Source organism: Dunckerocampus dactyliophorus, chromosome 8, assembly GCF_027744805.1.
Source record: "Dunckerocampus dactyliophorus isolate RoL2022-P2 chromosome 8, RoL_Ddac_1.1, whole genome shotgun sequence".
Taxonomy (NCBI): Eukaryota; Metazoa; Chordata; class Actinopteri; order Syngnathiformes; family Syngnathidae; genus Dunckerocampus; species Dunckerocampus dactyliophorus.
In genome coordinates this window covers 24,785,301-24,799,793 of record NC_072826.1, presented here as the reverse complement: position 1 = coordinate 24,799,793, position 14,493 = coordinate 24,785,301, and the positions used below count along the sequence as shown (strand labels likewise).

Below are 14,493 nucleotides of genomic sequence, written 5' to 3'. Positions count from 1 at the left end.
AACAAGCTTCAAACAATAAAAAATGTTTTTGCTTGTAAAAGTAGTAGTTAGCAGATTTAAATTAAATTAAGTTTAAAGGAAATAATGGGAACTCAGTCGTGGAGTTATAAGATAGCTGCCAGTGGACATCATTTCCCAGAGATCAACAGTGCCGCCGCGCGGGAAGAAGTGGCAGCGATCCAGCAGCAGCGGCTGCTCAGAGCAACGCCTGTCCGCTCGCCTCTTCGGCGGCTGAGCTGTCACAAACACTGGCGTGGTCCACTCCGCTGGATCTCACTATCGGCCGGCCGAAAGAGAGAAGGAGAAGGGAGCCACCGTCATGTGGTCCTAACTGGCCTTCGAGGAGCTGAACATCCGAGCGTTTCTCGCCACCGAGGTAAAGTTGAGCTGCAAAACTTCTTTTCTTATCTTCGTCCTCTGAGAGACGATGGAGCGCTTTCCTTAAATGGACAACATTTTTTTTCCTCTCCATTGCTGAAGTTAACCCGTGCTTTCATCTTTTGCTCAACCATGTTTGGGTTTTCTTGCTCAATTGATAATAGAATAGGGTTGGTTTAATTAAGAAATGACGGCCATGTTAAGAAGGTATGTGCAAGACAGGCTCCCTTGAGGAAAAACACTATTTTGGCTCTGCTTGGCAACACTAATCTGTGTCCGATGGAGCAAAGTGGACCTGTTGCAGGTGCACAGCTTCCTGTTTGTTCCACCAGTTATTAACTATTCAGCCAACAGCACTCTTTTACTCCAACATGAAACGTTACCTTTAAGTGTGTGTTGAACTTCAATAATAGGAATCATTGTTTGTAATGACAACTACTCTGTGATGATTAACTTTTCTTGACATTAACTTTCTCTGCGGTAGGTGTTCCTTGAGTGTGTCCAAAATGTCGGATAAAATGTCCAGCTTCCTGCACATCGGGGACATCTGCTCCCTGTATGCAGAGGGATCCACCAATGGTTTCATCAGCACCCTGGGGTAAGCGCATTGGACTGGCTCACGTGACAAGCATTTACAGTATATTATCGTCTCCCTATTAAAATAATGGCCAAATTTCATATTTTCATGTTTCTGGGAAAATAGAAAAAAACGACTCAGAGTTCTCAGAGAAGGATAGCTTGTACCAGACTCCATAAGGCATAAAGAACATGATTCTTTCAACTAAGGATTTAGGAGATTTTACCAGAGATGGCCAGCATTATCAAGAGATGATTTAGGCCAAAAAATATTTTTTTTGTCAAAACATGACTTAGGCCATTATTTTAATAGGGAGACACACTTAAGCTGGTTGCACAGGTTTGCACAACATTCAAGTATTCCATCCATTTGGGTAAGATTCTATCAGCATTCTGCAGGAAATATTTGCCCACTCTTCCTTGCAAACGTGCATCAAATGTGTCCGAATAAGAGGCTCTCTGTTTTGGGCATATGCTTGGTCTGATTGTCACATGGAAGGTGAAATTCCCTTTCAGTTCAGTTTACTCGCAGACATACAAAAGGTTTTAGCCCAAAAGTCACTGCTAGTTAGTTTGTACATAAGTTCCTCCAACTTAACTAAAGCAGAAATGTTCACATACTTTAACCTCTGTATCGCCAGCAAAAAGTTTCTTTTATTAAATGTGTTTACCTAAGTGAGGCGGTAATTGGAGAGAAGCAGTTATGTCATAAGTATGAAAACTGTTTATGTATAATAACTTAATATTTCAACTTAGTTTGAAGTGCATACGAGCTTGTACCTCAAGTATATTGCAGTACAGCAGCAACAGAACTGATGTTATAATAGCAGTAAGAAGCAAACTGTTCATTGTAAACAACAGTACGGCAAGTGTACCACGCACGACTTTGCTGAGTAGCGTAACCAACATTTTAAAGTGCATGCAGAGCTAGATAAAACTGCTGGGTATTGACCACCTCTGATACTTCAAATGCAGATACTGCCACTTTATGGCGTTAATAGAAAAAACTCAGAAGGTTGCATACAGCAGTTAATTGCTTTGTTTCATGAAGTAGGAGTCCTTATTCATAAATTAAATTTTTTCATAGCTAGAGTGTAGAAAACCAGTTTTTGACCTTCTAAATTAGTTTTTTTTAACATTACTAGAGACCTGTAGACATGAAATAACACACCTATAGTCACCTTTACGCTCACATTACCCAATAAAGTAGACATAAAAAAAGACAAAGACTTGTGCTTGTGCGTTTTGCTGTAAATGTGTTCTGTTGCTAGGGGAGCTGAGTGGGAGGCGGACAGAAAGTGACGTTGTGGACTCAGAGTTGAGTTTTAGCTTGGGGTGGGTTACAGCTGCAACAGTAGCCCGTGTTAGGGATTATTGTGCCTGTTGTAAGATCATTCAAACCTGCAATAAAAGCCTGTTGTTTCGGCGATCAAGTCCGGTGCTTGTGTGTCTCACCGGACATTACAGTAACATTGCTGACACTGAGTGAGCAGTGTAAAATACTACATATCATCACATCTTTGAATGCGTCTTCTGAATGCCTTATATTTGTATTTAACTTTATTTAGCCATTTTTAGGCTTCAGTGCATAATTAAGGCAAAAAATACATTTTTTAAAAACTAATAATAGGCCGTATTCAACCACAAAAACTGATAAAGTGAAGCTGCGAAATTCAAAGCGCGAAGTGGCGAGGGATTACTGTATTCTGTTTCTGCCAAAAAAAGTGTTTTTTAAAACGGACAGCATCGTGGAGGTTGGTGGTGGAATGTTTACATGCGTAAGAGGCGTGACTTTCCACTCTCCAGTGACGGAGTAGGATGGGAGAGATACATTTGCAGTTTTTATCCCACAGAACAAAGGCGTGAAAACAGTGGGAGGACTTTGAAGTGGTGCTCTGGTCCTGACTGACCCCGACACCTTTGATAGCGCTGGGAGAAAAGGAAATACTGTACAGTGCTGACAAATGCACACATAATGATAACGTGTGTTTTTGAGAGAGTGGCAGGAGTGGAGGTGGTGAACAGATGGAACCTGTAAAAGGTAATTTTGTGTACAGTGCGTGGTCATAAAACAGTAAGCGAGTCATTCTCCCACACATCTTTTGCCTTCATTTAGACCTCATCCACCCTTGTAACATCTGAACTTACTCAGATGAATATAAAACTGCAGTAAGAGACATCTTGTTGGTAGAAAAAGTCAATTTTCTGTCTGTTGCGACATCAGCAAAGCTACCACGATTATGAGGTCAGTGTGTTGCAAGTTTCATGAAGACTGAATCACACTTTGTGGCATTTTAGCAGTTCCACAATGTCTCACATGCACCCGAGTGCATAAATTTGCTGTATTGTCATGCCAGTCTTGGCCTGCTACTATTCACCCGACATTTTAACCACCAACTCGTCACATTATCAGTCTTGAACAACGAAAATAAGTTGCAGTGGTTTAAAAACCTTCTGCAGGGGAACCTTTCATGGGTCATTCCAAAGTTAGAATCGTCATAGAAAAGTGATCATAAAACCTTTTTATTAATTGTAAATGCATGTTTTCAGTTACATTTAGGTCTCATACAAGTGTAAAAGTTAACCACAGTTATAATAGCAACTAAAAACAATAACATCACTTTCAGCTTGAAAGTGACGGATTAGGTTACACACATGAGAGGGAGAAGGGACAAAGACGTGTGCCCCATCACTGTAACCCTTTCTTTGGTGGCATTATGACAAAACACCTGTGGGCTTGTGGAATTCATTCATCATTCATATCTCTCATGAGTCTTGTGAGATGTGCTCAGGTTTTGTGTGACGTCGTGCATGAGGGCAGTTCCAACTCAAGGATTTTGAGGGGTGAGACGGTTAGCGTAAGTCAAGAAAACCGTACGTTTTTGTGTGGGTTTGTTTTCCCACAAGAGATAGACGATTTCATTGACCATTGGGAAATTTATGATCATTAAAAAAAATATATATATATATATATATATATATATATATATATATATATATATATATTAATTTACTTTTTTATCTTAATTTTTGGGGAAATATCTCCCTGAATGTTGTGAACTTCTGTTTCCAAGAAGCCTAGTCGCGCACTCCATGTTGCTCAGTTTAACACCATCAACAGTATTCTATTCCTATTTCCCACTATGACATAACTCTAATAAATATTATCAAATGAATTTAGTTAGCAACTACTTAACTAATTTCCTTAAACCTTTATGAAAGCATCAGCCCTTTGTGTGATTCTCATAAAGGTGTGAATTCAAAATTTTTCTTAACACTACGAATTTGGGTAATGGTTCTCAAACTTTTCTGTCCCGTACCTCTTCACACATTTGCCATGAAGTCATGTAGCCCCTTCCTCCTGCACATTTAAGAAAACATAAACCAGTGTCTGTATTCACACAATAAAGCATCTTACTTTTGAATGATTGCTCACCTGTTTGTTATACTTTAATGAATAATTTAATGGAATGTAATTTAATTAGTATTTTGTCATTTAGGAATTACTGTATACAAACTTGTTTGTTCAAATAATACACACAGAACAATGAACAACTTCCTGTCTCCGTCTTCTGCACTGTACTCCCTTATGCAGATGCTGTTCACATTGAGATGTTCAAGCGCACTATGTAACTCTTAGTGTTAGTCAAGACTGTAAACTTTATTTACATACCCATCCATCCAGCCATTTTCTATACCGCTTCTCCTCATTAGGGTCGCGGGTATTTACGTACCCCTTATGACAATTTGTGCACCCACTGTGAACCTAGGATATAGGCATTCTTCCGCATTTTACCTAATTTCTTAATTGGGCATAAATTTTAAAGACAAAATGAAGAGGCAGGTTGAGGGTATATACCGTATGAAGACGTACCATTTGGTGCGCATTTAGATTGTTCACAAAGTAATAGATTCTGTAATTTTACTAACCTCAAATTTTCAACGTGCAATAACCACAAATGCTACTTTTTTCACAAAACCCATCAGTTGAGCAGAGTCATCAGTTGTTCTTGATACGATTATATAGTCCTGAAATACCTCACAATACAGTTTCCTGGTTCAGCTTAACAGTGTTGTATTGTGCTTCACTCTGCAGTTTGGTGGATGACCGCTGTGTGGTCCAGCCTGATGCAGGAGACCTCAACAACCCTCCAAAGAAGTTCAGAGGTAAGAGGCGCAAGGATGGTCTGCTCACTGCTGTGTGTTTATACTGTGATCTCTTTGAGAGACATGGCTGCATGTGTTTTGCTGTGTTTCTCTGGTGACGGCCACAATATCTCTGCCCACCGGACTTCAAAGAGGGATGCCTTTGACAATGTTAATGGTGTGTGTGTGTGTGTGTGTGTGTGTGTATTGCATAGGTACATTCACTTCATCAGTGAAGGTGGAAGGGGATGGTGCATTGATATTAATTAATCAGGGTTCTTGGAAACATGCTTTCCAAACAAAAAGCCTTGAGAAGGCCCTTTTTAGTGATTGGGCTATTAATAGCCCTCATACAGGAAGTAGAACTCATGACCCTTGGTTCTTAAGCTGGAGGCTTGTATCTCAAGAGGGGGCTGGCCCCACATTGCACACAGTATCTGATCTTGTGTGGATTTTACAGTCTTTTGCCATCATGGATTTTAAAATGTGCCCTTCAAGTAAGATTGTGTTTGATAGATAGAAGACCAATGTTTAGATCAGAGCATTTGATGGAACCGTCCCAGCTAACTTAGGCTGTGTTTAAACTTGTGGTTTGCTACCCTGGTCACGGACAAAAATAAAGAAAAATACTTGGTGCGGTTGGCTTTGTGTTCACATTGGTATTTGTGTAATGGGACGAAAGGCTGCGCAGTAAAGACCATGTGCATAACGTAAGGACTTGATTATTAGGGGGGGTTCCTGATCCAATATCGATATCGGATATTAGTCCGATATTAGCATTGTATTGGCCTGCATCTGATCTCTCCAATATAAGCAGACAGTCCATTCCATACTCCACTCCAGCACTTCTATGCAGCAGCACCCGGATAGCACAACAGTGTGTGCTATAAAGTGCTAACAAAGTAGCAAGAAGTAGGAGTGTTATCAGCCAGGTGGATGTATTTTTTGGTCCGAAATAGATGTTAGATGCAAAAAAAGTCATGCACACATTTTCCGTATGTGCTCAAAACCGGGGGAATTTAATAAGACTGACCTCATTGTGCATTAGAAGCAGCGTCACAATAAACAGCATGAAGATTTTAGCATGACCACGGAGGTGAAGAAACAAAGCTCTGGCCCCCTCAAACATTTGCAAAGCGTTGCATCGGGACACCTGTGCTTATTCTGTGACGTAACTCAAATATTGCAAATCAAAATGTCGTCTGCTGCGTTGAATAAGTTGATTATTTTTATAAATATTTGTTTTTGCTAGCTTAGATTTCACAAAAAGCTTCTAAAATATTCTTTTAAAGGACAGCGTTCTCACGCGCGCACGCACGCAAAGAGCAGAGATACAGCACGTCCAACTAGAGTTTCAACAATTAAACGATTAATCATCAATTATCCAAGTAATCAGCGCCTATTTTAGTAGTACAGTAGATTAATCTTTTTTTTTTAATAAAAAAAAATCTAAATACCCTCTGATTTCAGCCTCTCAAAAGTGAATATCTTTTTCCTTAGTCATCAATGAAAGCAAACCTATTGTGTTTGTGTTTTATGCAAAACAAGATATTCACACATATCACCTTTGACTTTGAAAACAGTGATTATGTCTCTTTTCTGATATGTTGTGGACCAAACAACTAACTGCTTGTGTTTGAACTGAGTAAAAGCAGCAGAGTTTACGTTTTAAACCGAAGCAAACATGGTAGTTGTGAACGCACCCTCAAAAGTAGCTGATGTGCATTCAGTCTTTCTGACCTATAGAGGAAATTCTCCCAGTCGCTCGCTTGTTCCATGCAAATGTTCCATCATATCACATGATCTTAAACACATTTCGTGGTCCCAGAGAAGCATTGTAAGACTTTCTGATGCAGCACTTATGTTTAGGATAAGTCATCAAAGCCAGAGGAAATAATGTTCAGAGGCTTTCTTTGAGGTTATCTGATCACTCGTGACTGGCCAGGCTTCACTCCTCTTCTCTCCCACTCTGACAACTGCCTGGTTTGCTGTCTATGTGTAGATGAGGAGGAAAAGACAAAAACTGTGTGTGTGTGTGTGTGTGTGTGTGTGTGTGGTTACTTCATTTTGCTCACGTTGTACTTCTCTGGCTCGAAGTGGAGCATCAAGTCTGCCTGTATTAGTCATGCAGAAGCAAAAAATCGTTGAAATTGTCCCTATTTTTGGAATTCGACATGTGATTGCTAATTTGTGCAGAAGGATTTGGCTAATCACTTTTCCTCCTTTAATCCTTGGCCCTCCCACCCCGTATCAACTGATTGACATTACTGACTCATCGCAATGTGGATGAACATGCTCACAGCCTATTGTCTTTTCACCAACAATATACATCAAAAGTTTTGATCCTCTTCTTTTCAGTGGCCCCAATTTTTGTACTATGCACCAGCAAGGACTTGCGGTTGAAGTAATAGATTAATTAGATTATCTAGTCAAACTGTTGCTTGCATAACACACTTGGAACACACAGGGTGGGGTTAAAGTGCCTTTGGTAAATCGACTTTGTCAGCTGCTCCTGATCAGAAGAGGTCTCCATGTCAATGTGAGGTGACTCTGGACGACAACCCAGATCATGCACTCAAAGAGTTTCAGTTTCAAAGCCACGTGATGTCTCTATGTCGACTGTGGTATACATGTTGAAAGATTGTTTTATTTAATGTGAGTCACTGCAAAGCAACGAGACAATGTTTGGTCCATACCTGCTGCATTCCCAATCTCTCAGGGTTGCAATGATATATCGTACCAATCTTGAAACATTCATCCTTATGTCAAAGTATTAACCCTGTTCAGTCACAGTCAACTGAGCTTCCTTGAGCTTTGAGCACAAGAATTATTGTTCTATCAAAGCATCAATATTTTTTACATTTTGGATGGTCTTGGGTGCTAATTGATGTGACCCAGGACTTTTAAGGCTCCTGGTGTTCAAGCAGCAATTTTACAGGTAATCAAAAAAGTAAGTACAGTAAATTCGGGGTCTAAGCCACAACTTTTTTTCTCATACTTTGAACCCGGCTTATACAATGATGGGACTAATTTGTGGTTGCGTTCTGCGACATCTCGTATGCTTCAGAGTAGTCATTTTGCAGGCATTCGTGCATGCGCCCTCATCATTAGTGATGTGCGATACCACTGATTTCTTTTCCAATTCGATACTGAGTAAAATTCAGGCTGGTATCTGAAATACGATCTACTGATAAATTAGTGCAAGCCATAATTTAGTTACTTTCCACTGTGTTCCCGTTAATGTTACATTACAAACTTTTTACAGTCGCGTAAACCTTCAGATATTTAACCTGAAGACGTAAAGACTTGTGCTTGTGCGTTTTGCTGTAAATGTGTTCTGTTGCTAGGGGAGCTGAGTGGGGGGCGGACAGAAAGTGACGTTGGGGACTCAGAGTTGAGTACCGCCTACCCATACACGCACAAAAAAAACTGTTTTATCTTAATTAACTTGTAATATAGTTAATAGTTCATTGGTTAATTAATTTTATAGTAATTCCGGGTCAAATGTGTGTATTTTGCATGGTCACACTTTGATAAGCTTTCACATGAGCACTGATAAATAGATAAGTAATCATTCTACATATCTTTTATTCCAGTTTGATGTTTGCATCCTTCCGTTTGAATGGGTTGAATTGAACTTCGCTTTTTTTGTCCACTCATGATTGCTATGGTTTAAGCCTGCACATTAATTTAATACCAAAGTGAAAGGGAAAGTTTAACAATCACGATTAAGTAGTATCCGAATTACAAAAATACAAACAACCAGCGATAAAGACTCATTTTCAAAGGAATCCAAACTCACAGTGAGAGGTTTTTACCACTGGGCTGTGCGGGGATTGGAACACAAATACAAATTAAATCTTCAAGATTAAACTACTTATTTACGTTATGATGCACACAGAGCAATGAACAACTTCATGCTCTGTCTCCTTTCTGCTATGTTCTCCTTGTGACGTGAGCGTTCAGGTGCTCTCGTAATTGCGAGTTAGATGCTAATTGTTTTTCATTTTCATTTACTTACCCCCATGACAATTGGCGTACCCCTGGGGGTACGCATACCTCACTTTGGGAACCTAGGCTCTATAGTAATCTGCACTTCAAATTTTGTGGCTTATCACGGTTTTTCAAAAATATATCAATCAATTCTGCGGTGTTGTGGTTGAATTCGGTTGAATTTGACCAAGAAATTTGCATATTTAAGCTTTTTTTTTTTTTTACATATTTTTCTCAGAAATTTAGCATTTTCAAACATAAAAATGGCTAAATGAAATAAAATACAAATGTGAGTGTGAGGCATTCAGAAGATGTATTAAAGACGTTGGGATGATATGTAGTATTTTACACTGGTCATTAGGTGCCAATAATGTTACTGTAATGCTGGCCGACAAACACCAGACTTGATCGTCGGAACAACAGGCTTTTATTGCAGGCTTGCATGATGTTACAGCAGGCATAAAAACCCCTAACACGGGCTATTGGTGCGGTCATAACCCACAACAAGCTAAAACTCAACTCTGAACCCCCTGACATCACTTCCTGTCCATCCCCCATTATTAGTTATTTCACATCTAGAGGGCTTTTAGAATGTTAAAAACTGTATTAAGAAGGATGTAAACAGGTTTTCTATGCTCTAACTACGAAAATATTTCATTTAGAAATAAGAAATCTTATTGGGCCACATGATCTTGCTGCAAATGTTGCCGTGTATTTATGATGTGCCAGGCCAAAGCACTCTGGAGTCATATTGCCTTCTTATGATTACTGTATATTCATCATTCATATTCAGCAGCTGCCTGTGAAAACCACATGCTGACCAGTTAAAAATGAATTGTGTTGCAATATCTAGCATTGCACAATCACTAGCACTGGTTTGCACGTTGGCGACATGAACAGCGTTCTTTGTGCACTGTGCTTGAGCAGACACTAGCCTGTCCTTGTGCACCATGGAGCAGCTTTCCTCCGCAGAGGACACCACATAGGCGCAGACAAGGTCGTGCTAACTGTGTCCGCGGGGTCTTATACTGTCACCGCGGAGGTATGTTCAACATTTCCTCCTAATGTAAACACAAGCACTCTTCATGTAATCAAACTTTCACTCATGTGGGCTGCGGGATATATTTCACACTGGCATGTGACAAGGAACCTGAGATGCTCGTCAAAACAAGGCAATTTACTACTGTAGCAATGTAACAATAATCAGTCTTTGGCAATTTTTCTACTTATGAGCTCCTAAAATCAGTCTAGATTGGCCACAATAAAAGGCCACTGTAAAATGTGCATTTTAAATGGGGCGTTTGAAAACCGAGGTTTGACTGCATTTGTATGGACATTTTAGACTGTTCCTGGTTTGTGGTTCGCTTCCTTCCACCGATACGCTTTGGAGCAATGTCGACAAGTCAGTCGCACGAAATGACCATTAATTCTTTCCAGCCCGAATAAGCATTGCTTACAAGGCACAAATGTACACGAGTTAATTACCAGAAATACAGTAGATCTGTCTTTGCTGCATTCCTCTCCAAATAAGCCCAACATGAATGCGTCGTTTCCCTGGTGAGGGAGAAACCTTACTGGAAGCGGCCAACGGAAGCTGTTGGTGTCTTGAATGCGCTAGGAATGATTAGATGCTTCCTCTATCTCTTAACAGGATAAGAACTTTGGAGCGAGTAGGGGTTTATACAACCCAGAGATCATTGAGGCTGTTGTTGACTTAACACAGAATAGAAGTCTTATGCAATGTGTGACTTTAGGTTCCCTGCCAGATGTTGTGACGGCTACAGAGAGTTGCTCATAGCTCGTAGAGCAGGGGTGTCCAAAGTGCGGCCTGGGACCCATTTTCGCCCTGCGGCTAGCTTTTAATTGGCCCTGTGTCACATGGCATGGTTTGGCTAATTGTATTGGCGCATCATAGACAATATTTTTGTGTTTGTATTCCCCCAAAAATGCTGTATATTATAGGGATTGACATTTAACGGTCTTTCTTAATTAGCGTAAATTCCGGACTATTGAGCGCACCTGAATATAAGCTGCAGCCACCAAATTTAAAGGGAAAACAAATGTTCTGCATATGTAATAAGTATGTTTTTCACTTAACATTGAAAATGTAGGGCAAAATTTTGCCTCGGTTTGCATACTTTTTCTGGTCAGCGAACAATATGCCATACGTCTTGTTGTGTTATTAATACATTGAGTGAGTCAAAATTTATTTTTAATAGGGATGCCCGATATTGGCTTTTTTGCCGATATCCAATATGCTGATATTGTCCAACTATCAATTTCCAATACTGATGTAGATATGTGTAACACACATATCTCCTGTTGTGGAATTAAAACATATCTGTTGTGAAGCTAATGGATACAGCATCAGCAATTAGCATCTCAACGTAGCTGTAAACAACTTTGTAAAATATCTGAGTAATACTTGCGATTATCCTTAGGCTGTGACATTTGTTTCACAAGTCAACAGAGTAGCCATTTACATTTTTTGATCATCAAAAAGTCCAGGTAAGAAAATCAAGTGTCATAATTTTCATGTATGCCTAGCACTCTTAGTGCAGCAGCACGCTGCATTCGTTTCCACACAACACTACAAATTGCATGTACACAGTAATTCTGGGCCAAAATTAACATATTTCACACCATCAGGCTTTAATGAAATTTCATCTGCAGATAGACATTTAAGTGAATTTTTGTCTTGCATACATACCTTTTATCTTGTCCTGAAGTGCCGATCAATGAGTATGAAAGGCTTTAAGTTGGACTTAACATTCAAAGCTGTGGTATGAGTTGAGATGGTCCAACACTCAGTATAACTCCGATACGAAATTGAAGCGGAAAAAGTAATTTACCTAATAAACATGTATGCAAATGAAAATACACCCGATATCATATGAAAAAGCAGCATTTTCACGGACATCTGCATGGACTGTCCTAATCCATCGCGCACATACAGTGTCAGATTTTACCGTTGCTTACTTCCGGGAATTATAGCTTTCCTACTATTGAGGATAAGCGGCATTGAAATGGATGGATGGAATGGAAGGAGTGAGCTAGTTTGCTACTAGCCACCCACGGTTGTTCCACTCATGAGAGGCCTACGGGAGCCACAGGCCTGTATACAGCATTATGTTTATTGTCGCCTTTCATTATAGGGAAAAATACCAATACCGATATTACATTTATATGCTAATATCGGGCCAATAATCTCAGTGGGCCGATAATATCGTCCCATCCCTAATTTTTAATGTACGTACAGTTTTAGAAATGTCCGATATTGGATTTTTTGCCAATAACTGATTTGACGATATTGTCCAACCCTCAATTTCCGATTCCAATATCAACCGATACCGATATGTGTAACATCATATATTTTTTTCTTGAGTAAAATTGTTCTAAAGTAACAATGCTCTTAAATGACTACAGTTGTTTTGTTGGCTACTCCACCAATCTTTAGTACATTATTAATGTATTACATATTTTATATAAGAATACATTTTTGTTTCTTGTGCCTTGATTTATGTTATTTTTGGAAAGATTTTATTTATTTTTAGTTAACAGGATATTGTTTAAACTGAACTATATGATTCAGCAATGTTGCAATTTTGCGACGTTTGTGCTAAAAGCTCTATTCGGCTTTTAATGTAGGGAAGAAAAAAAAAACGATACCGATATTGGTCGATATCACATTTTTATTCCAATATCGGGCCGATAATTATCAGTGGCCGATAATATTGGACAACCCTAGTATGTATGTATTATGTACGTTTATCACAAAATGTCTTTGTTAGCAGCCTATTTGCTCGTTAATACACCAGGAAAAACAGGAATTGGAAGTCAGCTCTGTCACCTGTCTATGATGTCATCAGTGGTTGACTCTGTTTTTCTTTGCTAACTAACACAGTTAAGCCACAAGTCTCTGCTTTTCTTTTAATCACGGTTGCAAAATAAGCCGCAATGGAGCAAAAGAAAGTCGTGAGTGCCAGCATTTTGATAAAAAAGGTGAGAAACACTATTGAATTGGAGAAATACTGTAACTCCTGGCAAAACACGAATGTTGAGGTAAAAGTGACGTTACATGTTAATTTATCCCTTTCATTTGGCATTTATATGCATTTTACAGTACCGTTCGAAAGGTTGGAGACACTTTGTTGTAACACAATGTGTTTTGTGTTAGCATTTTTGGCTTTCTGGAATAGATAAAATGGATTTACATGATGTCTTATGGAAAAAATTGATTCGGTTGGAGTATGTTTCAGTTAGAGCCGGACCTTCTGGAATGGAATAATGACGCTAACCAAGGTTCGACTGTATCACGATTCAGTCTGTAATTTTGTCCTTAAAGCAGTAGACAATGAAGAACAGTTATATTTGTACAGTATGCTAGAGTGTTACGTGGGGTAACGGGACGTTTTTCACTCTAGTAAAGGATTGTTGTAAGTTAAAAGAATGTTAATGATTCCCGGAGATATCTGAACTGCTGGACTGGTCCCAGAAGCTCTCCTGCCCAGTGACCCCAGAAGGAATTTTGATTCCGGTTTCAGTACGGCGACAGCAACATATGCTCTCACACTTTACTTTTAGTAAAGGCAAGCTTTCTCTGCAGGCTAATGTGTTTATTGTGTTACAGTAAACAACTTTTACAGTGAAGAAAGTGGAGAATCCCCAGGTTTGTTAGCTCATGCAAAGATGTTCAAAGCTCTTTCAGTAAATCCAAGTTGAGCTGCAGTCTTTCTTCTCTCTGCTTCACATTCTTTCACTCTCTTCCTGTCTTCCTCATTTCTTCCTCACTTCCTTTTCTGTGTTTTTCTAACAGTATTCTGCCTCATAACTACACTTAGCCATATCTGATTGCGCTGCGGGTGGCTAGAAGAACTTTTTTTTTTTTGCTAAGAGAGGCATTAACTTAGTGAAATTTGCGGAATTCCGAAAGGCAAAAAAGGGATAAAAGAATATGGAGGGGAAAGATAGGGAATCCCCACCCTCTTCTCCGTCCTACTCCCCTTCCCTTGGCTGGCCATATTTGGACATGTTGCTGCGACCATAGCTGGAAGACGAACAGGCGAAGGATGATCAGATTTATTCTTCGTTTTTTTTGTTCCCCTCCTCTTCATCTCGGAATAGTCCGAGAAGACGTAAAGTGGGTTGTAGTGCAGCTGAAGAAGAGGAACTAGTATGGGCCAGAAGAGGAAGCTCATTAGTTCAACCGTGTCGTCATGCAAATTGGCGTACTGCTCTCCCTCCACTATCTATGAAAATAAGTCGTTCATTCACTGATAAGATCCTCACACTATTGTTGTGGTGTGGCAAAGCTCTCCCTGGGGGTTTTGTACATGCTCACACGCCTTATGTATCTTGTACAACACACACGACCCCCCTCCCCCTCACCCCACACACACA

At 39.6% G+C, this 14,493-nt stretch overlaps 1 protein-coding gene across 3 annotated transcripts in view; it reads left to right on the top strand.

Annotated features, from left to right (window-relative positions):
- Positions 1 to 165: 165 nt before the first annotated feature.
- LOC129186071 (inositol 1,4,5-trisphosphate receptor type 1-like) overlaps positions 166 to 14,493 on the top strand; it is a 143,074-nt gene continuing 128,746 nt past the window's right edge. For all 3 annotated transcript variants that reach the window (XM_054783906.1, XM_054783907.1, XM_054783908.1), the window contains exons 1-3: positions 166 to 376; positions 863 to 976; positions 5,051 to 5,121. In XM_054783906.1, coding sequence (XP_054639881.1) covers positions 885 to 976; positions 5,051 to 5,121 — 163 coding nt within the window. In that variant the 5' untranslated portion in view covers positions 166 to 376; positions 863 to 884. The remainder of the gene's footprint in view (positions 377 to 862; positions 977 to 5,050; positions 5,122 to 14,493) is intronic.